The sequence below is a fragment of the Stenella coeruleoalba genome (assembly GCF_951394435.1).
Source record: "Stenella coeruleoalba genome assembly, chromosome: 9".
In the NCBI taxonomy this organism is placed as follows: Eukaryota; Metazoa; Chordata; class Mammalia; order Artiodactyla; family Delphinidae; genus Stenella; species Stenella coeruleoalba.
Window position 1 is genome coordinate 61,300,431 of NC_137155.1, and position 24,874 is coordinate 61,325,304.

The 24,874-nt window shown below is 37.5% G+C and overlaps 1 protein-coding gene across 7 annotated transcripts in view; it reads left to right on the forward strand.

Moving 5' to 3' along the window:
• The window catches only part of AVL9 (AVL9 cell migration associated), a 68,883-nt gene that overhangs the window by 23,433 nt on the left and 20,576 nt on the right, over positions 1-24,874 (forward strand). For all 7 annotated transcript variants that reach the window (XR_013829889.1, XR_013829890.1, XR_013829891.1 and 4 more), the window contains exons 4-10: positions 379-450; positions 3,383-3,472; positions 4,169-4,235; positions 5,398-5,438; positions 6,554-6,592; positions 10,741-10,810; positions 17,770-18,308. Coding sequence is in view for 4 of the 7 variants with exons in the window: in XM_079932251.1 (XP_079788377.1) it covers positions 379-450; positions 3,383-3,472; positions 4,169-4,235; positions 5,398-5,438; positions 6,554-6,592; positions 10,741-10,810; positions 17,770-18,308 (918 nt within the window). In the remaining 3 variants the exon portion in view is untranslated. The remainder of the gene's footprint in view (positions 1-378; positions 451-3,382; positions 3,473-4,168; positions 4,236-5,397; positions 5,439-6,553; positions 6,593-10,740; positions 10,811-17,769; positions 18,309-24,874) is intronic.

Sequence of the window (24,874 nt, forward strand, 5' to 3'; positions counted from 1 at the left end):
CATCTCTGGAGAAACAAGCTGTTAAACTGTCCCTTTCTCACCAGAAACATTAATCTCCGAAAGGGGTGTCCATTTTAAAACCAGAACCAGGGATGACTGATTTGCATTATGGATGTGGCAATTTACACATCAAGTAATCTCCTCCAGACTGAATTCCCTGAGAGTAGAGATTGTCTCTCACTGTTATGTTCCCATTGCCCGCCAGATTCTGGCAGAGTGCTCTGGCTGACACTTATTCATTCAATAAATTGAGATTCTCAATAAGTGCTTTTAATTAAGTGTAAGATACTTTTTCTGATTGCTGTGTTATATTGAAAAATAATTATTTTTAAATATGTCCATGAAATGTTTTTAATAATGACTATTTGTTTATAATAGGCATTGAAGGTACGGCAAGCAGATATCACCAGAGAGACCGTTCAGAAAAGTGTCTGTGTTCTAAGCAAGCTGGTAAGAGACCAAGTAACCTGTTAATGTTAAACACTCATGGCAGCTTTTTATTTGATGATAAAGCATTATTAGAATGAGGAGAGGTTTATGAAAACAGTGATATATTAAAATTAGAGGCTTATTGTTGATGCTCTTGCATCTCCTCTTTGCCTTTCAGCAGGTTCACTCTCATTTCCCCTCTGCCCAAAACTACTTAAGAGGGAGGAAATCTAATAGATCAGTTTTGGGGAAGGAGGTTGATACATGAGCAAAATGAGGCATCTGATATATTTAATTTATCCAGCTTTGTTTTGTTCTCGAGACTGTAGATAAGTAATATTTTACTAAAATTCAAAGTATCGTAATTACTCAGATTTTATTGATGATACAAAAGTGCATGGCTCTTTGCAGTGAAAAATTGTATCCCTAGCTTGCTCTTTAAAAACTGAAAATGTGTGGGCTTCCCTGGTGGCGCAGTGGTTGAGAGTCCGCCTGCCGAGGCAGGGGACACGGGTTCATGCCCCGGTCCGGGAAGATCCCACATGCCGTGGAGCGGCTGGGCCCGTGAGCCATGGCCGCTGAGCCTGCGCCTGCGGAGCCTGTGCTCCGCAACCAGAGAGGCCACAACAGTGAGAGGCCTGCATACCGCAAAAAAAAAACACAAAAAACGGAAAATGTTTGAGGAAAGGAAATGACATAATGAATTGTACTATAACAACACTTTAAAATTGTTTCTTCTCTGTACAGGTTGATCAGATGCAAGTTTATAATCATTTTAACTTTTTAGTTTTCAAAAGAAAATATATAGCATTTCTTATTTTTCATAGCTGTCTCTATTAAATCATTTGTGATGTCCCATTTGTATTATTAATGGGTTAATAACACCTTTACCAGTAACACCAGATGCCTAGTTCTACATGTAAAATATAGTCCCCCCACTTCTGTTTGTGGGAAAAAGTATCTAGATATCTATCATATTAATTATCTTAGATCTATATGATTACTGAGTACAAATGTTTCTGCAGTTAACCTAACGCAAAACAGAATATTTCATTAGCCTAGTCACCAAAAAAACTATGGTTTTATTTAATTATTTCTTCTGCAGTTGTTCCAATTTCTTATATTCACAGACAATTTAAATGTAGCTTGCTTAGTACTAAGCTTTAAAAAAAAACTTGAGTGAGAATAATTTAGTACTATGGACCTTACTAATAAGATTTTGAGGATCAGGATATTTGTTCCAAGAGAGTAATTTTTTGTTTGTTTTTTAGCTGCATTGGGTCTTCTTTGCTGCACGCGGGCTTTCTCTAGAGCAGCAAGCGGGGGCTGCTCTTCCTTGCGGTTCACGGGCGTCTCATTGCAGTGGCTTCTCTTGTTGCAGAGCACAGGCTCTAGGCGCGCGGGCTCAGTAGTTGTGGCTTGCGGGCTCTAGAGCACAGGCTCAGTAGTTGTGTGCGTGGGCTTAGTTGCTCTGCGGCATATGGGATCTTCCCAGACCAGGGGTTGAACCCATGTCCCCTGCATAGGGGGGTGGATTCTTAACCACTGCGCCACCAGGGAAGTCCCAAGTAATTTTAAATATAGGGCAAGAATAGTCTCCTAGGAAAGGAATGGTTATAAAAGACTTCAATATCAGAAAATTGGTAAATTGCTAATCTGATTCCTGTACACAGTTTCTAGAAGGGTAGCCTGAAAAAATATACATCAGTGAATTATTGTTTTTAATGCTGGACCAGATGACCAAAGTATAGGAGTGCTGGATATTGAATAAACACAACATGTTGAAAGGCTTCCTGAATAATTCTTCAAAGAACAGTAATAATAATAACAAGTGCCACTTATCAAGTGCCTATATGTCAAGTATTCTATACCAGGCACTTTTTAGATATAGTTGTCATTTTAATCCTCGTAAGAAGAGAGATCTAAGTATTTATTGTTCTCATTTCACAAATAAAGATATATCTCAGAGAAAAAATGTCTAACTCTCATGAACATGTAACTGCTATGTGATAAAATTGGGGTGAAAAGCCAGTTTTATCAGACAGATAGAGCCAGCTCACACAAAAATGTTTGGTGGTTCATAGTGCATTTTAGTCTATATATAAAAATATATTTAGATAGAAATAATGATATATTAACCGGGATATTGGGGGAGAAAACTATTCCACTATTACTTGTTTTAACTAATTAGAGTATATATTCAACATTAGTCTCTGCATCCTAAAAAGGACACAGAAACCAGAAAACATCTAGAACAGAACATAAAAGGATGGAAATGGTAGGAAGAAGGTTTTAAATAGAGAAATAAGAATTAAGGAGTAACTTTTTTCGGATATACAAAAGAATATGATATAGGATATTATAAAGGACACAGACTAGTTGTTTTAAGCCTCTATAGAGGGCAAAAAAAGGGGAAATGAAATTAAATTTAATCATGAATGTTCAACTGAATATAAGAATTAGTGCTATAAGGATGATTAAACGTTACTACAAGCTAGCAGAACAGTGTGCAGGATTACGATATGTTTTAAATTTTATGATAATGATGGCTAGCATTTAAGTGCTTTCTATATGCCAGATACTCTAGAAAGTGCTTTTACCTGTGTTATTTAAGATGAGAAAGCCCCAGAAGATGTACTGTCTTTTCATATACCCATGTTCACATCAGTCAGCAGACATGGAGAGGTTAAGTGCCCAGAGTTACGCAGCTGAGTGACTGCAGCAAGACCCAGGAGGTCTGTGCTCACTCTCAACCCCGGTGCTCTGAGTGGGTCAGGCACTTTGCAGCTGCAGTCCAGGAGCTAGAACAGTGACTTAATGTTCAGCTGTGAATAATAAGATACTAAAGTTGTCAGTAACTTTTTCCTTCTCAGTCTTTTCAAGTTAAAAAGTCGTGGGGTGTTTGTTTTTTTTACTATTATCAAACTAATGGTAATTTCTCTTTTTCTTTAAGCCTCTCTATGGCTTACTTCAAGCAAAACTTCAACTCATTACGCATGCATATTTTGAAGAGAAGGATTTTTCCCAAATTTCCATTCTAAAGGTAACTTTATCCCCCCCCCATAGATGTGTGTGAAGACAGATTGATGAATCAAGTAGATTTTTAATAGTGTGAGCTAATCATTTATTAGCTTAAGAAGGACATTCTTGTTTGAAAATAATATTGAAGAGCCAATGATCATCCCAAAATGTACAGTTCATACTTACTAAACTTAATGAAGCCATCTTTTATTAGAAAATAATGATTGACAGTTGACTATGACATAAATGTTTCTGTTAATGGATAATAGCCCTTTCGCTATGGCATTTCTTCTCTACATTTGTTATGTTATTAATACACTGAGCAGTATGTTTATATATCGCATTTCTGGATCCTAACTCCCATACTAAAAAGCACAGAAAAACCACATTCCTACTTTACTGAAGATGGATAATATGTTTTTCTTGAGGCTGCCATGGATGTATAGAACATGGATCTCTCCTGGATTCTAGTGAGAGTAGGACAGTTAGTTATTTAGCAAGGAAGTAGAGGAAATTTATCCTAGGAATCCGTACCACCATGGAAATGAATCAAGCTCTGATATGTAAAGGAAGAGAAGGAAGGATTGCTGGAAACTGGCAAGTTTCAGAGAGACAAAATTGCCTCAGTTAAAGAACCAATTTTCCCTTGGTCATCCTATTTCTAATTCAGTGTCTAAAATGATAGTAAAGTGTTCTAAACTGAATTTTTATTTTATAGGAGCTCTATGAACATATGAATAGTTCCCTGGGAGGAACTTCATTAGAAGGATCCCAGGTATATCTTGGTAAGTCACTTTTTTACAAGTCAGAAGAAATGCCCTCGTTTCTTTTTGTTTGGCATGCTGAGTTGCATGTAAAACTTCATGATAAGCATTACGTTTCTATATGGGATCTAAATTCTCCAACATTTGATGCTGCTGCTTCCTTAAATATCTTCTGAGACAGTATTTGCATTAAGAAGGGTTGTAACATACTTGTATCAAAATTTACAACTATTAATTGTATAAGGAAAATTTCTGCTTTTCAGAGTAATAATGGAAGTTTGTTTTCCTTACGTTAATGCTGACCAGGTCAGTTCCCTGTCATAACACAGAGGGAGAGCAAGAGAGAGAAATCTGCTTATTAGCTCTTTTCTATTCTAAGATTTTTCAAGTTGAGGGTTTTATGCTATTTTGACAACCCAGAACATTCATTTGTGTGTTAGGCACTCAATAAATGTCCTTTTCATGTTTTAAAAAAATTGTTGATCACATAGTGATTTACGCTTGCTCAATTCCCATTTTAGCATGATGTAGCCAAACCCTGGAACTTCACTTTTGCAATCCTGTGTGTAATGTAAGCTGGTTACAAAGCTCCTATTCTGAGAATATGTTTTTCTCTAAATTAATTTATCTTGTCTTATGGCAGATGATCAGAGAAGATTGTGATTCAGAAATAGTAGCCTATGGGGTGTAGTGACCAAAAACCATGTTTAAATGATTGACTGCCACAGTAGTACAAGCTTCATAGTTTCTAAACTTGGGTAATTTGTAAGATGGCTGGAAAATGGGGAGGTGTTAGAGCTGCATGACCACAACACGAGCCACTAGCCACATGTGACTGTTTACATTTAGATTAGAATTAATAGAAATTAAATAAAATTTAAAAATCAGTTTGTTAGTCACACTTGCCATATTTCAAGTGCTCAGTGACCACATATGGCTACTCTATTGAACAGTGAAGATTTAGAACATTTTCATTATTGCAAAGTTCTATCGCAGTGCTGTTTGACTGTTAACAGTATTTGATAAATTCTGATTATGCGTGTGCATGAGATATTACATAAATATTTAAATATTTGCATATTCCTACTTTTACCTGCCTTTCTTTTGAGGAGGTTAAAACTTTCTTTGACAAAAACAGTAGTTGGTAGTCATAGATTAGCTTTTTTTTTTTTTAACATTATAGGTCTATCTCCTCGAGATCTTGTGCTTCATTTTCGACACAAGGTATGATATGTTATTTAATTTATGACGTACTAAAATTACTTAACTGGGCAAATTCCACGAGCTGCATGGTCTAATGTAGAGCGTGGCATAACTGTGTTTTAGTTTTCCTGAGACAGCTGTCATAGTGATACAAAGTTGAAAGTGTTCGTAGTGCTTATATGGTAGAAATTTCTAAAAGTATACAAATAGTGTCATTTATTTCTGTGCAGGATAGGATACTTTTTTCTATGGTTTTTGTAATTTTGGATATCATGAAATCAGAGTGGAAAAAAACTTCTTTTTTTCACAGGATGTTGAGTATCGTTCCCTGTGCTATAGGACCTTGTTGTTTATCCATTCTCTATATAATAGCTTGCATCTACCAATCCCAGACTCCCAATTCACTCCTCCCACACACACACGTGGCAACCACAAGTCTGTTCTCTATGTCTGTGAGTCTTTCATAGATAAGTTCATTTATGTCATATTTTAGATTCCACATATAAGTGATATCTATAGCGTTTGTCTTTCTCTTTCTGACTTACTTCACTTAGTATGATAATCTCTAGGTCCATCCATGTTGCTGCAAATGGCATTATTTCATTCTTTTTTATGACTGAGTAGTATTCCATTGTATATGTATACCACATCTAAAAGAAACATGTTTTTATCTTGCAGAGTATTTTATATGTTGCCCTGAGAGTGAAACATTTTCCAGTAAAATATCTATACTTATATCTTTTGATCTTTATTCTTAAGGCGTCTGTTGACTGGGACATACACACATTGATCATTCACTTAACAGCTGTAATGAGTATCTGCTCTGTGAATGCCCTGGACATCCAGAAGTAAATGAATAGTACCTTAACTTTAAAGAGCTTGCAGATATTTCAAGCAAAAATGGCGCAACTTATTCCGAAAAGTGCAATTTGATAGCAATTTAAGTGGTATTCACATTTTTAGAGGACACAGGAATTTCTCAGTATAAGTTCATAATTTTCAATGTAGTGTTTAAAGCTCTAGAATTATTTAATATTATTGATTCAGTGATACATGGTTATGTTTGAGGAGAGGCAAAGGCAAATGAAAAATAGGCTTGAGTTTCTTATTTTGATAGTTTTTTTTTCTTTCTTCAGGTCCTAATCCTGTTTAAACTAATTCTTCTTGAAAAGAAGGTGAGATTTGAATGTTTAGAATATTTAATATTTATTGACATTTCTTAAATACTATATAAAATTGAAACTAATGGTAAAGTATAAATTAAGACTTTTTTGGCCATAAAAGTACAGTGGGCTAAAGCACATATTTTTGTCCACTACTATAGAAGTGTAAATTCATGCAGTCTCTTCTGGGGGCAATTTGATAGTATTCAGTTATCAGAATGGTTTTGAGTATAGATAACAGAAAGTTCTCTTGATGGATTGATTGATTGCCATGCCGTGCCATGCGGCATGAGGGATCTTAGTTACCCTACCAGGGATCAAACCCATACCCCCTAGAGTGGAAGCACAGAGTCTTAACCACTGGTCCACCAAGGAAGTCCCGAAAACTCAATTTAAATTGACTTAAAAAATAAGGAAATGTATTGGCTCGCTTCAGACTTCAGAGTGGATTGACTGAATGGTTTGACAATGTATTTAAATACCTAGATTTTTTCCATCTCTTTGTTCTGTGGTCCACAGTGCTTGCTTTATCTTGAGCCTAACTTCCCTTGTAGTGTAGGATAACTGCCAACAGTAATTGAACTATGTGCTTCCTTAGCTATAACTGGTGGCAGAGATAATACCTCTTCGCACACCATTTAATAAGGATTCTTCCTGTCAATTCCTTTGGGCCTATGAGGCCATGTGCCTACCCAGAACCAATAATTGGTGCCAAAGAAACGCCTGTACTGATTGGCTTAAACCTGGGTTCCAGACCACTCTCTAGTACAAAGGGATGGGATTGCAATGATTTTAGATCAAAGATTTAGATGAGGGATTTTAGACCAAGAGTCTACACACTAGGCCCCAGGGCCAAATCTGGTCTACCACCTATTGTAAATAAAGTTTTATTGGAACATAGTTACAGCCATTCTTTTCCTTATTGTTTATGGCTGCTTTTGCATTACAGTGGAAGAGTTGAGTAGTTGGGACAGAGACCAAATGGCCCACAAATGAAAAATGCTTACTATCTGACCCTCTATAGAGAAGTTTGCTGACCTCTGGTTTAGAGTAATCAGGAGCCATCCCTGGATCTGTGGCCAGTTGTATACACTGTATTACTGTGCTCAGTAAAGTAGGGTGGAATGGATATTGGAGAGTCAGCCATTCACAATATCCAGTATATTTTGTTTCCATAAAAATGTTTATCCGTTTGGCCCAGTAATTGTTCTCTTAGAGGTTTAATTTCCAGAATTAATCTTAGTTGATGCAAAGCTCTATCTAAGAGATTCTTTCAGTCATTTTTAATAATGAATTATCAGTGACTAAGTAAGTATTGATTTATTTTGTATATAATTTCCAAACAACAAAAAAGATTCTGGGTGGGTTTTTTTTTATTGTTGTAAAGGTGTTTCATGGCATGTTAAGTGAAAAAAGTTTGCCCAGCTACATATCAAGCCCATGATTCCAATTTTATAATTAAATATATATTAATTGAAAAGAGTAGGAGGAAAGACAGCAACAGTGTGGTGAGAATATTGGCTATATTTTTAAGAAGGAAATACACTTTTCTGTATTCTAGCTTTCTGGATGAATATGTATTCTTTCTTCAAACAGAAAAAAAGTAAATTTTTAAAAAGTGAATGAAACTAACATGTACTAGTACAGTGTTTCAACCTTTCAAAATAGTTTATACTTGTAAAATACACATAACATATAATTAACCATCTTAACTATTTTTAAGTGTACAGTTTCATGGTGTTAAGTATGTTCCTGTTGTTGTACTATTATCATCCATCTTTAAAACTCTTTTCATTGTGCAAAACTGAAACTCTGTAGCCATTAAACACTAACTCCTCGTTCTCCCTTTCTCCCACCTGCTGGCAACCACCCTTCTACTTTCTGTCTCTATGAATTGGGCTACTCTAGGTTCCTCATATAAATGAAATCATAAGTATTTGTTTTTGTGACTGGCTTATTTCACTTAGCATAGTGTCCTCAAGGTTCATCCATGTACAACAGATGTCCGAATTTCCTCCCTTTTTAAGGATGAATAATATTCCATGTATGTACATACCACATTTTGGCTGTCATGAATAATGCTGCTGTAAACATGGGTCTATGTATGTCTCTTCAAGACCTTGCTTTCAGTTTTTTGGAGTGTATACCCAGAAGTGGTATTGCTGGATCACATGGTAGTTCTATTTTTAATTTTTTGAGGAACTGCCATCTTTTCCACAGTAGCTAAATCACTTTACATTCCTAATAACAGCGCATAAGTGTTCCGATTTATTCTCATCCTCTCCAACACTGGTTATTTTCAGGTTTTTTGATAGTAGCCGTCCCTAATAGGTATGAGGTGATATCTCCTGGGTTTGATTTGCATTTTCCTAATGATTAGTTATGTTGAGCACCTTTTCATGTGCTTTTTGGCCACTTGCATATCTTCCTTGTAGAAATGTGTATCCAAGTCCTTTGCCCATTTTTAATCAGGTTTGTTTTTTTTGTTGTTGAGTTGTAGGTTTCAAACTTTTTATTGCAACCCATAATAAAAAATGTTTTTCATTGAAACTTAGAGCACATGTGGATACATGTATCTGAAACAAAATTTTGCAAAATAATATTTAGCCTAGCCACATGCAGTGGCACTTATGATCAAGTAGACTTTATTTAATGTGGCAAATCACAGGTACACACTTTTTATATTGATTTAATAAAGTAAGGACATCTTTTAATGCAGTCTTGGTTTCTCTGTACTTGCAAAGCATTCAAGTAAGCAATGTGTAAGGAGAGCACAGGAGATGATGGATGTTATGCTTTACTGGATATCACTTAGTGCCACTAAATGATTTAATGGTTTAAAAAAAGAAAAAACTCTCACCTGAGCAACTACATGCTTGTTTTTTTCCTCTAATTTAATTATCACCAGCATTAGTTTTAGTGCACTATCTAACTGAACCCTGTTCCGGATTAATTTTTGTCAATTTTTATTCTGAAAAATGTCAAACCTACAGGAAAGTTGATAGAGTAATATATAATGAACACTTTTATACCCTTCATCTGTGTTTATGAGTTGTTAACATTTTGCTTTTGCATTACATTGTTTTATATGTGTTCATTTTTCTCCCTGAATCATAATAATTTTAAAGTAATTTGTAGACACCATGGTACTTCATCCCTAAATACTTTAGGACAGCAGTCCCCAGCCTTTTTGGCACCAGGGACCAGTTTCACAGAAGACGGTATTTCCATGGATCGGAGGCGGGGCAGGGGGGATGGTTCAGGCAGTAATGCGAGCGATGGGAAGCGATGGGGAGTGGCATATGAAGCTTTCCTTGCTTGCTGGCTGCTCACCTCCTGCTGTGCAGCCCGATTCCTAACACGCCCTGGATATATTTCTTAAGAATAAGGGTGCATTCCCACAGACAAAATATCATTTTCACATTCAAGAAATTTAACATTGATATAATAAATGCTATCTAATGTACAGTCCATTTTCACATTTCCCCAGATGTCATAATAATGTCCTATAAGCTGGTTGCTTTTCTTAATCTGGAGACCAAGGATCATTTATTGCATTGTTAGCTTTCTTTAATCTCAAACAGTGCCACCACCTCGCTCTTTTTTTGTTTCTCTTTGTTTTTATGACATTGGCCTTTTAATTTTTTTTTTTTAAGAATCCAGATTAGTTGCATTATAGTATTAGATTTGTCTGATTGTTGTCACTAGTTTCAGATTAAATTTTTTTGGCAAGAATACAGGTGGTGGTGTGTCCTTCTCGGGGCATCACATCAGGAGCCCCATAACTGTTTGTATTATTATTGGCAATGTGAAATTTGATCATCTGATTCAGGTGGTGGTTGCCAGGTTTCTTTAAATTAGGTACTTGTTTTTTCTCTTTGCAATTAATAGGCAAACTGTGGGTTGATAAATTTGAAGATATGTGGATATCCTGTTGCCCAACAACCTTTCACAATAGTTTTAGCATCCATTGGTAATTTTTACCTGAACCATGATAGATGGCTTGGTGATTTTCTGATTCTATCATAAATTTTGTATGTTTTAGCTGTTACACTTCTGTAAAGAGTTTTCCCCTCTCCCTTCTTTTCTTTTTTCTTGTTTTAAAGTATCATTGTGGACTCATGGATTTTCTGATTTAATTTTGATTGACTCCATTTCAGGTTCTCTTTTATATTTCTCCAGTGAATAAATTGGTGGGTGCCCTGATGACAGTGTTATCCCTTTTTCCAGGTAAGAGCGTAGCGGTTTCTACTCTACCTTTTTATAATTTGTCCTGGACCTTTTTTTAAAAAATTAATTTATTTATTTTTGGCTGCATTGGGTCCTTGTTGCTGCGCGCGAGCTTTCCTTAGTTGCGGAGAGTGGGGGCTACTCTTCATTGAGGTGTGTGGGCTTATCATTGTGGTGGCTTCTCTTGTTGCAGAGCATGGCTCTAGGTGTGCGAGCTTCAGTAGTTGTGGCACATGGGCTCAGTAGTTGTGGTGCCGGGCTTAGTTGCTCAGCGGCATGGTAGATCTTTCTGGACCAGGGCTTGAATCCGTGTCCCCTGCATTAGCAGGCGGATTCTTAACCATTGTACCACCAAGGAAGCCCTGTCCTGGACTTTGTTTTTTTAAATATTTATTTATTTTTATTATTTTGAATTTTATTTTATTTTTTATACAGCAGGTTCTTATTAGTTATCTATTTTATACATATTAGTATGTATACTTATTTATTTTTGGCTGCATCGGGTCTTCGTTGCTACCCGCGGGCTTTCTGTAGTTGTGGTGAGCAGGGGTTATTCTTCGTTGTAGTGCGCGGGCTTCTCATTCCAGTGGCTTCTCTTATTACAGACCATGGGCTCTAGGCACGAGGGCTTCATAGTTGTGGCACATGGGCTCAGTAGTTGTGGCTTGCAGGCTCTTGAGTGCAGGCTCAGTAGTTGTGGCACACGGGCTTAGATGCTCCACTGCATGTGGGATCTTCCTTGACCAGAGCTCAACTCCATGTCCCCTGCATTGGTAGGCGGATTCTTAACCACTGCTCCACCAGGGAAGTCCATGAACCTTTTTTTTTTTTGGTCCATGAACCTTTGAATGATAAAAATTTTCAAGGAAAAAGTGGTTAGGGTTACCATTCTATTTTTTTTTCCTCCGGAAGTTTATTTATTTTTATTTAAAAAAAAATTTATTTACTTATTTGGCTGCACTGGGTCTTAGTTGCAGCACATGGGATCTTTTAGTTGAGACATGGGGTAATCTTTTTTTTAATTAATTAATTTTTAAAAAATTTATTTTATTTTTGTCTGTGTTGGGTCTTCGTTGCTGCACACGGGCTTCGGGCTTTCCCTAGTTGCGGTGAGCATGGGCTACCCTTCATTGTGGTGCACAGGCTTCTCATTGCGGTGGATTCTCTTGTTGCAGAGCACAGTCTCTAGGTACACAGGCTTCAGTAGTTGTGGCTCACGGGTTCTAGAGCGCAGGCTCAGTAGTTGTGGCGCATGGGCTTAGTTGCTCCATGGCATGTGGGATCTTTCTGGACCAGAGCTCGAACCTGTGTCCACTGCATTGGCAGGCAAATTCTTAACCACTGTGCCACCAGGGAAGCGACATGAGGGAATCTATTAACTGTGGCATGTGGGATCTAGTTCCCTGACATTTTCACTTTGGCCATAGGTTTCTCTTTTGTCTGACATTTTCTTTTCTCTCTCGTTTTTTATTTTAATTTATTTTTTTATAAGCAGGTTATTATTAGACATCAATTATATACACATCAGTGTATACATGTCAATCCCAATCTCCCAATTCATCACACCAACACCACCCCACCCCCTGCTGCTTTCCCCCCTTGGTGTCCATACATTTGTTCTCTACATCTGTGTCTCTATTTCTGCCCAGCAAACTGGTTCATCTGTACCATCTTTCTAGGTTCCGCATATATGTGTTAATGTACAATATTTGTTTTTCTCTTTCTGACTTACTTCACTATGACAGTCTCTAGATCCACACAAGTCTCTACAAATGACCCAATTTCGTTCCTCTTTATGGCTAATATACCATTGTATATATGTACCACATATTCTTTATCCATTCGTCTGTTGATGGGCATTTAGGTTGCTTCCATGACCTGGCTGTTGTAAATAGTGCTGCAATGAACATTGGGGTGCATGTGTCTTTTTGAATTATGGTTTTCTCTGGATATATGCCCAGGAGTGGAATTGCTGGGTCATATGGTAATTCTATTTTTAATTTTTTAAGGAACCTCCATACTGTTCTCCATAATGGCTGTATCAATTTACAGTCCCACCAACAGTGCAAGAGGGTTCCCTTTTCTCCACACCCTCTCCAGCATTTGTTGTTTGTAGTTTTCCTGATGATGCCCATGCTAACTGGTGTGAGGTGACACCTCATTGCATTTCTCTAATAATTAGTGATGTTGAGCTGCTTTTCATGTGCCTCTTGGTCATCTGTATGTCTTCTTTGGAGAAATGTCTATTTAGGTCTTCTGCCCATTTTTGGATTGGGTTGTTCGTATTTTTAATATTGAGCTGCATGAGCTATTTATTTATATATTTTGGAGATTAATCCTTTGTCCATTGATTTGTTTGCAAATATTTTCTCCCTATCTGAGTGTTGTCTTTTGCTCTTGTTTGTGGTTTCGTTTGCTGTGCAAAAGCTTTTAAGTTTCATTAGGTCCCATTTGTTTATTTTTGTTTTATTTCCATTACTCTAGGAAGTGGATCAAAAAAAGATCTTGCTGTGATTTATGTCCAAGAGTGTTCTTCCTATGTTTTCCTCTGAGTTTTACAGTGTCCAGTCTTACATTTAGGTCTCTACTCCATTTTGAGTTTAGTTTTGTGTATGGTGTTAGGGAGTGTTCTAATTTCATTCTTTTACATGTAGCTGTCCAGTTTTCCCATCACGATTTATTGAAGAGACTGTCTTTTCTCCATTGTGTATCCTTGCCTCGTTTGTCATAGATTAGTTGACTGTAGGTGCGTGGATTTATCTCTGGGCTTTCTATCCTGTTCCATTGATCTATATCTCTGTTTATGTGCCAGTACCATATTGTCTTGATTACTGTAGCTTTGTAGTACAGTCTGAAGTCAGGGAGTCTGATTCCTCCAGCTCTGTTTTTTTCCCCTCAAGACTGCTTTGGCTATTCAGGGTCTTTTGTATCTCCATACAAATTTTAAGATTTTTTGTTCTAGTTTTGTAAAAAATGCCATTGGTAATTTGATAGGGATTGCACTGAATCTGTAGATTGCTTTGGGCAGTATAGTCATTTTCACATTATTGATTCTTCCAATCCAAGAACGTGGTATATCTCTCCATCTGTTTGTATCATCTTTAATTTCTTTCATCAGTGTCTTATACTTTGCTGCATACAGGTCTTTTGTCTCATTAGGTAGGTTTATTCCTAGGTATTTTATTCTTTTTGTTGCAATGGTAAATGGGAGTGTTTCCTTAATTTCTCTTTCAGATTTTTCATCATTAGTGTATGGGAATGCAAGATATTTCTGTGCATTAATTTTGTATCCTGCAACTTTACCAAATTCATTGATTAGCTCTAGTAGTTTTCTGGTGGCATCCTTAGGCTTCTGTATGTATAGTATCATGTCATCTGCAAACAGTGACAGTTTTACTTCTTTTCCAATTTGTATTCCTTTTATTTCTTTTTCTTCTCTGATTGCCATGGCTGGGACTTCCAAAACTATGTTGAATAAGTGGCAAGGCTGGACATCCTTGTCTTGTTCCTGATCTTAGAGGAAATGCTTTCAGTTTTTCACCATTGAGAATGATGTTTGCTATGGGCTTGTCGTATATGGCCTTTATTATGTTGAAGTAGGTTCCCTCTATGCCCACTTTGTGGAGAGTTTCTTTCATAAATGGGTGTTGAATTTTGTCAAAAGCTTTTTCTGCATCTATTGAGATGATCATATGGTTTTTATTCTTCAACTTGTTAATATGGTGTATCACATTGATTGATTTGCATATATTGAAGAATCCTTGCATCCCTGGGATAAATCCCACTCAATCATGGGGGTGTTGGTCACTTAACATCCTTTTAATTTGTTGTTGGGTTCTGTTTGCTAGTATTTTGTTGAGGATTTCTGCATCTATATTCATCAGTGATATTGGTCTGTAATTTTTTTTTTTTTTTTTTTTTTTGGTGGTATGCGGGCCTCTCACTGTTGTGGCCTCTCCCGTTGCGGAGCACAGGCTCCGGACGCGCAGGATCAGCGGCCATGGCTCACGGGCCCAACCGCTCCGCGGCATGTGGGATCCTCCCGGACCAGGGAACGAACCCGCATCCCCTGCATAGGCAGGCTGACTCTCAACCACTGCACCACCAGGGAAGCCCCCTCTGCAGTTTTTTGGAAGAGTTTGAGAAGCATGGGTGTTAGCTCTTCTCTAAATGTTTGATAGAATTCACCTGTGAAGCCATCTGATCCTGGACTTGTGTTAGTTGGAAGATTTTTAATCACAGTTTCAATTTCATTACTTGTGATTGGTCTGTTCATTTCTGCGGTGTCTCTTGTAACATCTCCTTTTTCATTTCTGATTTTATTGATCTGAGTCCTCTCCTTCTTTTTCTTCATCAGTCTGGCTAATGGTTTATCAATTTTGTTTATCTTCTCAAAGAACCAGCTTTTAGATTTATTGATCTTTGCTATTGTTTTCTTTGTTTCTATTTCATTTATTTCTGCTCTGATCTTTATGATTTATTTCCTTCTGCTAACTTTGGGTGTAAGGTTAGATTGTTTATTTGAGATGTTTCTTGTTTCTTTTTGTTTGTTTGTTTCTTGTTTCTTGATGTAGGATTGTATAGCTATAAACTTCCCTCTTAGAACTGCTTTTGCTGCATACCATGGGTTTTGGATCGTTGTGTTTTCATTGTCATGTGTCTCTAGGTGTTTTTTGATTTCCTCTTTGATTTCTTCAGTGATCTCTTGGTTATTTAGTAACGTATTGTTTAGCCCCTCCATGTGTTTGTGTTTTTTACCTTTGTTTCCCTGTAATTGATTTCTGATCTCACAGCCTTGTGGTCAGAAAAGATGCTTGATATGATTTCAATTTTCTTAAATTTACTGAGGCTTGATTTGTGACCCAAGATGTGATCTATGCTGGAGAATGTTCTGTGCGCACTTGAGAAGAAAGTGTAATCTCCTGTTTTTGGATGGAATGTCCTATAAATATCAATTAAATCTATCTGGTCTACTGTGTCATTTAAAGGTTGTGTTTCCTTATTAATTTTCTGTCTGACTGATCTGTCCAGTGGTGTAACTGAGGTGTTAAAGTCCCCCACTGTTATTGTTACTGTTGATTTCCTCTTTTACAGCTGTTAGCAGTTGCCTTATGTGTTGAAGTGCTCCTAGGTTGGTTGCATATATATTTATAATTGTTATATCTTCTTCTTGGATTGATCCCTTGATCATCATGTAGTGTCCTTCCTTGTCTCTTGTAACATTCTTTATTTTAAAGTCTATTTTATCTGATATGAGTATTGCTACTCCAGCTTTCTTTTGATTTCCATTTGCATGGAATATCTTTTTACATCCCCTCACTTTCAGTCTGTATGTATCCCTAGGTCTGAAGTGGGTCTCTTGTAGACATCATATATGTGGGTCTTGTTTTTGTATCCATTCAGCGAGCCTTTGTCTTTTGGTTGGGGCTTTTAATCCATTCACATTTAAGGTAGTTATCAATATGTATGTTCCTATGACCATTTTCTTAATTGTTTTGGGTTTGTTTCTGTAAGTCCTTTTCTTCTCTTGTGTTTCCCACTTAGCAAAGTTCCGTTAGCGTTTGTTGTTGAGCTGGTTTGGTGGTGCTGAAATCTCTTAGCTTTTGCTTGTCTGTAAAGCTTTTGATTTCTCTGTGGAATCTGAATGAGATCCTTGCCAGGTAGAGTAGTCTTGGTTGTAGGTTCTTCCCTTTCAACACTTTAAATATGTAGTGCCACTCCCTGCTGGCTTGTAGAGTTTCTGCTGAGAAATCAGCTGTTAATGTTTCATGAATTCCCTTGTATGCTATTTGTTGTTTTTCCCTTGTTGCTTTTAATAATTTTTCTTTGTCTTTAATTTTTGTCAACTTGATTACTATGTGTCTCGGTGTGTTTCTCCCTGTGTCTATCCTGCCTGGGACTCTCTGCGCTTCCTGGACTTGGGTGGCTATTTCCTTTCCCATGTTAGGGAAGTTTTTGACTATAATGTCTTCAAATAATTTTTCGGGTCCTTTCTCTCTCTCTTCTCCTTCTGGGACCCCATTATGCGAATGTTACTGCGTTTAATGTTGTCCCAGAGGTCTCTTAGACTGTCTTCACTTCTTTTCATTCTTTTTTCTTTATTCTGTTCCACAGCAGTGAATTCCACCATTCTGTCTTCCAGGTCATTTATCCGTTCTTCTGCCTCAGTTATTCTACTATTGATTCCTTCTAGTGTATTTTTCATTTCAGTTACTGTATTGTTCATCTCTGTTTGCTCCTTAATTCTTCTAGGTCTTTGTTAAACATTTCTTGCATCTTCTCGATCTTTGCCTCCATTCTTTTTCTGAGGTCCTGGATCATCTTCACTATCATCATTCTGAATTCTTTTTCTGGAAAGTTGCCTATCTCCACTTCATGTAGTTGTTTTTCTGGGGTTTTATTTTGTTCCTTCATCTGGTACATAGTCCTCTGCCTTTTCATCTTGTCTATCTTTCTGTGAATGTAGTTTTTGTTCCACAGGCTGCAGGATTGTAATTCTTCTTGCTTCTGTTCTCTGTTCTCTTTTTTCTCATTGAAATTTGTGCAAGCATAGCTTATTAAAATTTTTATAGGAGAGTTCCACTATTTTGATTGTATTTTTTTAATTTTTTTTTTTTTTTTTATACAGCAGGTTCTTATTAGTTATCTACTTTGTACATATTAGTGTGTACATGTCAATCCCAATCTTCCAATTCATCCCACCACCACCCCCACGTCCCACATTCCCCCCTTGGTGTCCATACATTTGTTGTCTACATCTGTGTCTCTACTTCTGACTTGCAAACCGGTTCATCTGTACCATTTTTCTAGATTCCACATATATGTGTTAATATACGATATTTGTATGTCTCTTCTGACTTACTTCAAGGGAGTTCCACTATTTAAAGCAGAATATACAACTCTTGTTTTTCCTTTACCTTATTATGAGCCAAACTGTTCACCAATATTGTATGTTTTAGGCATGATTGAACATGGTCTCAGTGATAGTTCTCAATATAGACCCCGAAAGAGTATGTCTGAAGATGTTGGGCTTCAAGAAAGTAATCCCACTGAAGATGAGTTTGTTTCTATGCCTGCTCCTGACATTTCAAATACCAACTTGGAAACTGTTGAGAAAATCATGATGAGAAACCATGGAAGAGATGCTGCCATGAAGACTGAAGAGCCTTTTTTCCAGGTAGATGATGACAGCAGTGAAGGACAGGAACCCAATGACAGCAATCAATATTTGAAACCTCCTTCTCGCCCATCTCCAGAGTCTTCAGAAAGTGACTGGGAGACCTTGGATCCTAGTGTCTTAGAGGACTCCTCCTTGAAAGAAAGAGAACAGGTGGGATCAGAACAGACAAACTCATTTCCAAAGGACTCTTTGCCCTCAGACAGTCCTCCGATTACTGTACAACCTCAAGCTAACACAGGCCAGGTAGTCCTGATACCAGGGATAATTTCTGGTTTGGAAGAGGACCAGTATGGCATGCCCCTGGCCATCTTCACAAAGGTAAGGTTTAAAATGCTTTATTAAGGCCCTTAAGGATATAACAAAATCCTCTTAGAATTTAACTTTTAGTGTTAAACACATTTTCAGTCTGAAAATTTTTCTTTGACTGTAAAATACACAGTGCTTTGGCATCTGTGACCATAGTGTAAGGCTACAGAGAATTAATTCAGGGGATTTTGAGGTCACCAATCACTGTATTTGGCCTGTTTTTAATTATTCAGGTTTATCTTTGGTGGGGGAGGAGGCAGTCTTGATTACATTAAATGAATGTATATTAAAATACGACAATTCCAAAAGCTACAAAAAAGCTTAGATGGCTAACGTAAATTTTAGCACCCCTTATAGGTATAATATAGTGTTTTGGTTAACTTGCCCTAAAAACTATTTTTTAATCTTTTTATGAAAAAACATTCAAAATGCATTTATGATTTAACTTAAACACAACGTAGTAAATCTAATTGAATCTTTGAGCCAGTATCTTATGTCCTAGGGTATCATTTCTTAATTTCAGGAATATTTTAGGATTCTGGAAGCAACATTTGGGTTCTTTTGATTTTTCATTCTACTCACGAGAAACTCCTTATTTTATTGCCATTCATGAATTAGTTTTCAAAATGGAGCAGAAGAAAAAAAATTCCCTTTTTTTTTAAAAAAAATAAAATTTATTTATTTATTTATGGCTGCATTGGGTTTTCACTAATGTGCGCAGGCTTCCTCTAGTTGCAGCGAGCAGGGGCTATTCTTCATTGTGGTGCGTGGGTTTCTCATTGCGGTGGGTTCTCTTGCTGCGGAGCATGGGCTCTAAGCGCGCAGCCTTCAGTAGTTGTGGCAGATGGGCTTAGTTGTTCCACGCTATGTGGAATCTTCTCGGATCAGGAATCGAACCAGTGTCTCCTGTATGTTTCATTTTTTAGTCAAAAAGTATTTATTGCCTTCCTATGTGCTAGGCTCGTACTAGGTTCTAAATTCTTGCAACCATGGTCTTGCAATCTACCATGAAAGACAGATACATCTGTCCAGTAACTAGAGCAATGTTTTATGATTTCCCTAAGTGCCTTCCTTTATGCCTGAAGTAAAAGAAATTGGATAGTATTGACTTGAACATGTATTTCCACTATATGATAAATTCTTTCTGGGTGTATTCAGTTTTACAAATAAGTACTTGCCCCAAGTCAGTGTTGCTGAATAGTTAACAGAAAATGCTGTCTTTGTTCATTTTGTGACCTGTTAGGGGATGCTGAAATTATCTTAATTGGTTTCATGATTGAACTAATGCACATTTTCTTAAAACTGGGATTCAGGAGCCTGGGGAGAAAACTCAGGGCTCTCAAACTACTGAGTATACTCAATAGACGCAAATTGTGGGTTTTCTGAATTCATATGTGAGTGTCATGACTGCCTGTACTTTTTGGAGCCCTTACTTTGCTGCTTCACCCACCCACTCTAATTTTTATCACTGTGGAGATATCAAGAGGGAGGGATTTTGTTTTTGTCTGCCAGGTTGCTGAATTAAAGCAATGTTAATGTGTTCCGTGTGCTGTTAATAAACTGTTTGGCAGAATATTCTTTTTGTGTCCATTATACCAGTACTGAATATATGATGGGCTTACCACCATCATTATGGTAAATTAAACTTTTTTTTTGGTTTTATGTTTTATTGTGTGATGATTCAAATCTAACTTGTTTAATCACAGTTTCAAATACAATCGCTGATTCTTTCATGTCAGTAGCTTTCAAATATGGAATATACTTAAAAGTGAATTGCCTTTAGGCTTTTTTTCTCTTGAAGATGAGAGTACAAGTAAAAATACTTGTACAGAAGAACTACGTTAAAAAGCATATTTAAAAATATATATATTATTTATTTATTTATTTTTGGCTGTGTTGGGTCTTTGTTGCCGCACATGGGGTTTCTTTATTTGTGGTGAACGGGGGCTACTCTTTGTTGTGGTGTGCGGCCTTCTCATTGCAGTGGCTTCTCTTGTTGAGGAGCACGGGCTCTAGGTGCATGGGCTCAGTAGTTGTGGCTCACGGGCTCTGGAGTGCAGGCTCAGGAGTTGTGGCACATGGGCTTAGTTGCTTTGTGGCATGTGGGATCTTCCCGGACCAGGGCTCAAACCTGTGTCCCCTGCATTGGCAGGAGGATTCTTAACCACTGCACCACCAGGGAAGCCCACAGTTTGCAACTGTTTTAGCAAAAAAAAATATATGAAAGAATTAAAAGTATATGTAGTTGGAAACCAAAATTTTTTTCTGCCATATGTATTAAACTGCTTTATGTATTGCTTCTGAGTTTATATTTGGTTTGCTTGCTTACAGGGTATCATATTCAAATTTAGGGAACCTACAGATAACTTGTGACTAGCTAAAAAGTAATGGATGCATGTTTTTTAGTTTTATTTAAGTGTCACTATACTATTTTTTTTCCTCTCAACATTGTTTTTAGTTCATCCGTAATTTTTCATGAAGTCGTGTATTATTATTCCTCTGTAGTTTTCTGTTTTCGGCTCTTCTGTAGCTTACGAATTCTGTGGATGGACATCTACATTGTTTTCAGTTTCTGGCTACTACAAATAATGCTTCTATGAAATTCTTATTTGGAAATCTTGGCTGTATACATGCAAGCATTTCTTTAGGATTCAGTACCTAGAAGTGGGAATACTGGATTACAGGGAATGGGTATGTTAGCTTTACTAGAATAATTCCAAACTGTTTTCTAAAGTGGCTGTGACAGTTTCCATTCCCATAGCAGTGGTTAAGAGTTCCCATTGTTTCACATTCTTACCAACACTTGTTATTGTCAAACTTCCTAATACTTAGCCAATCTGGTAGTATCTTCTGGCTCTTAGTTTGTAATTTTTTTTCAGTAGTCACTGTTGAGGTTGAGCATCTTTTCATGTTCTTCTTAACCATTTGGATTTCCCTTTGTGTAGTAATTGTTCAAAGCTTCTGGGTTGTTTCCCTTGTTGTCACTGATTTATGGGACTTAAAGCTTTGTAGTTTTGGCTTTCACATTTTGGGTTTTATCTACCTGGAATTAATTTTTGTGTATGGTTGAGAAAGGGAGTCTGTCTCTGTGCTTTTTGTTGTTTCATTGGTGTATCTGTCCCTGCGTCAGTCCTGCATTGTGTTAATTACCATGTATGTTGAGTCAGGCAGAGATTCCTCTCTTGCTATTGTTCTTCAAGAGTTTCTTAGCCCTTTGCATTTCCACATTAATTTTAGGATCAACTTAAGTTCTCACTCACAGAGGTTGAGATTTTGAGAGATTACCTTTAAACGCTAGATAAAATTTTGTAGAGAACTGACATCCCTGCAGTATGGAGGCTTCCAGTTCATGAACATGCTTATCATCCCTGAACAGAGGAGAGATGAGAAAATGCCAGTTGGTCCTGACGGCATTGTAGCCCTTCCCAAGTCGCAATGGAGAAGGCACTATGCTTTTGCAGCTCTCTAGCAGATCAGCATACAACAGGTTTGCCAGATTTACCAAGCTGAGGTGTGTTTTTTGACGTTATTTGTTTTTTAGTTTTAATTGTGGTTTAAAAAAAAAAACAACATAAGGTTTATCTTTACGGTTTTTAAAAAATTTAATTTTATTTTTTTCTTTATTCTTGGCTGCATTGGGTCTTTGTTGTGCGTGGGCTTTCTCTAGTTGCGGCGAGCGGGGGCTACTCTTCGTTGCGGTGTGTGGGCTTCTCATTGCAGTGGCTTCTCTTGTTGTGGAGCATGGGCTCTAGGGACACGGGCTTCAGTAGTTGTGGCACGTGGGCCTAGTAGTTGTGGCTCACAGGCTCTAGAGCTCAGGCTTTAGTAGTTGTGGTGCATGGGCTTAGTTGCTTTGCGGCATGTGGGATCTTCCCAGACCAGGGCTCGAACCTGTGTCCCCTGCATTGGCCGGCAGATTCTTAACCACTGTGCCACGAGGGAAGCCCCATCTGTACCATTTTTTTTAATTAATCAATTAATTTATTTATTTTTGGCTGTGTTGTGTCTTCGTTTCTGTGTGAGGGCTTTCTCTAGTTGCGGTAAGCGGGGGCCACTCTTCATCGCGGTGTGTGGGCCTCTCACTATCGCGGCCTCTCCTGTTGCGGAGCACAGGCTCCAGACGCGCAGGCTGAGAAGTTGTGGTTCATGGGCCTAGTTGCTCCGCGGCATGTGGGATCTTCCCAGACCAGGGCTCAGACCTGTGTCCCCTGCATTAGCAGATAGATTCTCAACCACTGTGCCACCAGGGAAGCCCATCTCTACCATTTTTAAGTGCACAATTCAGTGGTGTTAAGTGTATTCTCATGGTTGTACTACAGATGTCTAGAACTTTCTCATCTTGCAAAACTGAAACTCTATAACCTTTAAACCACAACTCGCCATTCTCCCCTCACCCCAGCTCTTGTCACCCATCATTGTTTCCATGAACTTGACTACTTTAAAATACCTTACATAAGTGGAATCATAATACAGCATTTATCTTTTTGTGACTGTCCTCTTTCAGTTAACATAATGTCCTCAAGGTTCATCCATGTTGTAGCATATGATAGGATTTCCTTCCTCCTCAAGGCTGAATAATATTCCATTGTACGTATATACCACATTTTCTTTATCCATTTATCCATCGATGGACGTATGGGTTGCTTCTACCTTTTGCCTATTTTGAGTAGTGTGGCTGTGAGCATAGGTGTGCAGATATCTCTTCAATTTTCTTTTTTTTTTAACCATTATATACTGCAGCTCCAAATGTGGAAGTTAAAACATCCTAGAAAAGTGGAAAGCCATGGTGAGTTTGGCTGTAGAGGCTGCTCTATGTGAAAGTACCCAGGCTCTTGCTGCCACCAGACACTGAAGACCTTTAAAAGATTTAGGCTAAATTGACCATCGTTAAAAGTAATGATGGCAAAATTTTAAGACCATTTTGATCTACTATTTAAAATAACTTTATAAATACGTAATACTTTCACATGGTTCAATATTCAAAAGGTTCCAAAGCATCTATAATAAAAAGTCTCTCTCATTCCATACCCTGCTATTCAGTTGCTCTCTCCAGGGGCAACCAACCTTATCTATATCTTTTTTTTTTTTTAAGCAAAATATTCCTTGGAGATGAACTTCATCACTCGCTGCAGTGTGTTCCATCATATAGAAGAACATTTATTCATTGCCCTGTTCATGAATAGTTAGGGTTCCTGTCTTCTGCAATGATAAGCAATGCTGCAATAAATAACTTTTTACAAATCCCACACATGAACAGGTGTATCTGTAGGGTAAATTACAAGAAGTAAAATGTTGGGTCAAAGAATATATGTATGTATAATATTTTAGGGAAATTTTTTTTCATATTTTTAAAAAGCTTTGAACTATTGATTTTTAAAAAAAAAACACATTCTTAGTTTTCATGCTGTTATAGACTTAGCCAAGAATTCCACTGTTGACGGTAGACTTTTCTTCTCTAACAGAATCAATTATGAAATGCAATACTATGAGCAATTAAATCAATCTTTGTAAAAATTGGCAGTTCTGAGGGTGCCTTTATCAAGAAGGATTCTCAGGCCTAGTTGGGGGAGTAGGGTATTCTGGGGTCCATATCAAGTTTGAAAGAGCATTCAATATTATAGTATTTATGTTTAGAAACAGGTAGTTGGGGAGCGGGGAGCCTGTTGTTTTTAATACATAGCACACAAAGTAAAGCATGACCTGTGAGCCTTGCACCAGCTGTTTGAGTGATTTGGCCTAAGGACCAGGGGTCCTTTCCACCTTTAGTCACAAGAGGGTGTGGGTTGAGAAGCACTGTATACTCAGTATGTCTCATGCATAGACATAGATTTATTTTTGCTGCTTCTATTAGTTGGCGTTTTATAGAGCAGAGGAAGACACTGTCAAGAAGAAGAATAAAACCAGGTTTCTAGACATACATTCCAACTTTTGGAAGTCTTCTTTCATGTTAAGTATATAACAACCAGCTGTGAGGTACAAGGCAGATGGTAGATGCATGGAAGGACCTGCAGTAGCAGAAGGGGTGTGTCCTGCCCTCCGAGAAATTCGTCTCATGAGGGAAACAAGACACTATCCAGATAACTATAGTCAGTGTTTCTTAAAAAAAGGTGAGAATAAAAAATAAATGAATGAAACTGTCATCAGACTTGATTGAAACAAATTCAGGGTTTCAGCAAGTCCTCCCTCCTGCCTTCACATGCAGATTGTGCCACTAGTTGGAAATCTATCTTGATATAGAATCTTTCAGCAGAAATTCCATTTCCTCCTTCAGTGCATCACTCCAGTGCTAACACCTTTATTTTCAGGATATAGGCTGCTTTCTGTACACTTAACTCCCTGCTGTGGCTTGGTGGTTAAAGTATAATTTTCAGGGCAATGGTATTTTCAAATGCAATTCAAATGGAAAGCAATTAAATACACTACTGCCACTGTCATTTGTGCTTTAAACATTTAGTAGAAAGTGTCTTGAAATACTGCTGCATAATTTTAAACAATAGGACAGTAAAATAATTGCTATGCAGTGTTTGCCCTTCTTATAATAGTACTTTGCTGGTTATGTGCAAATGCATGTGTTTTAA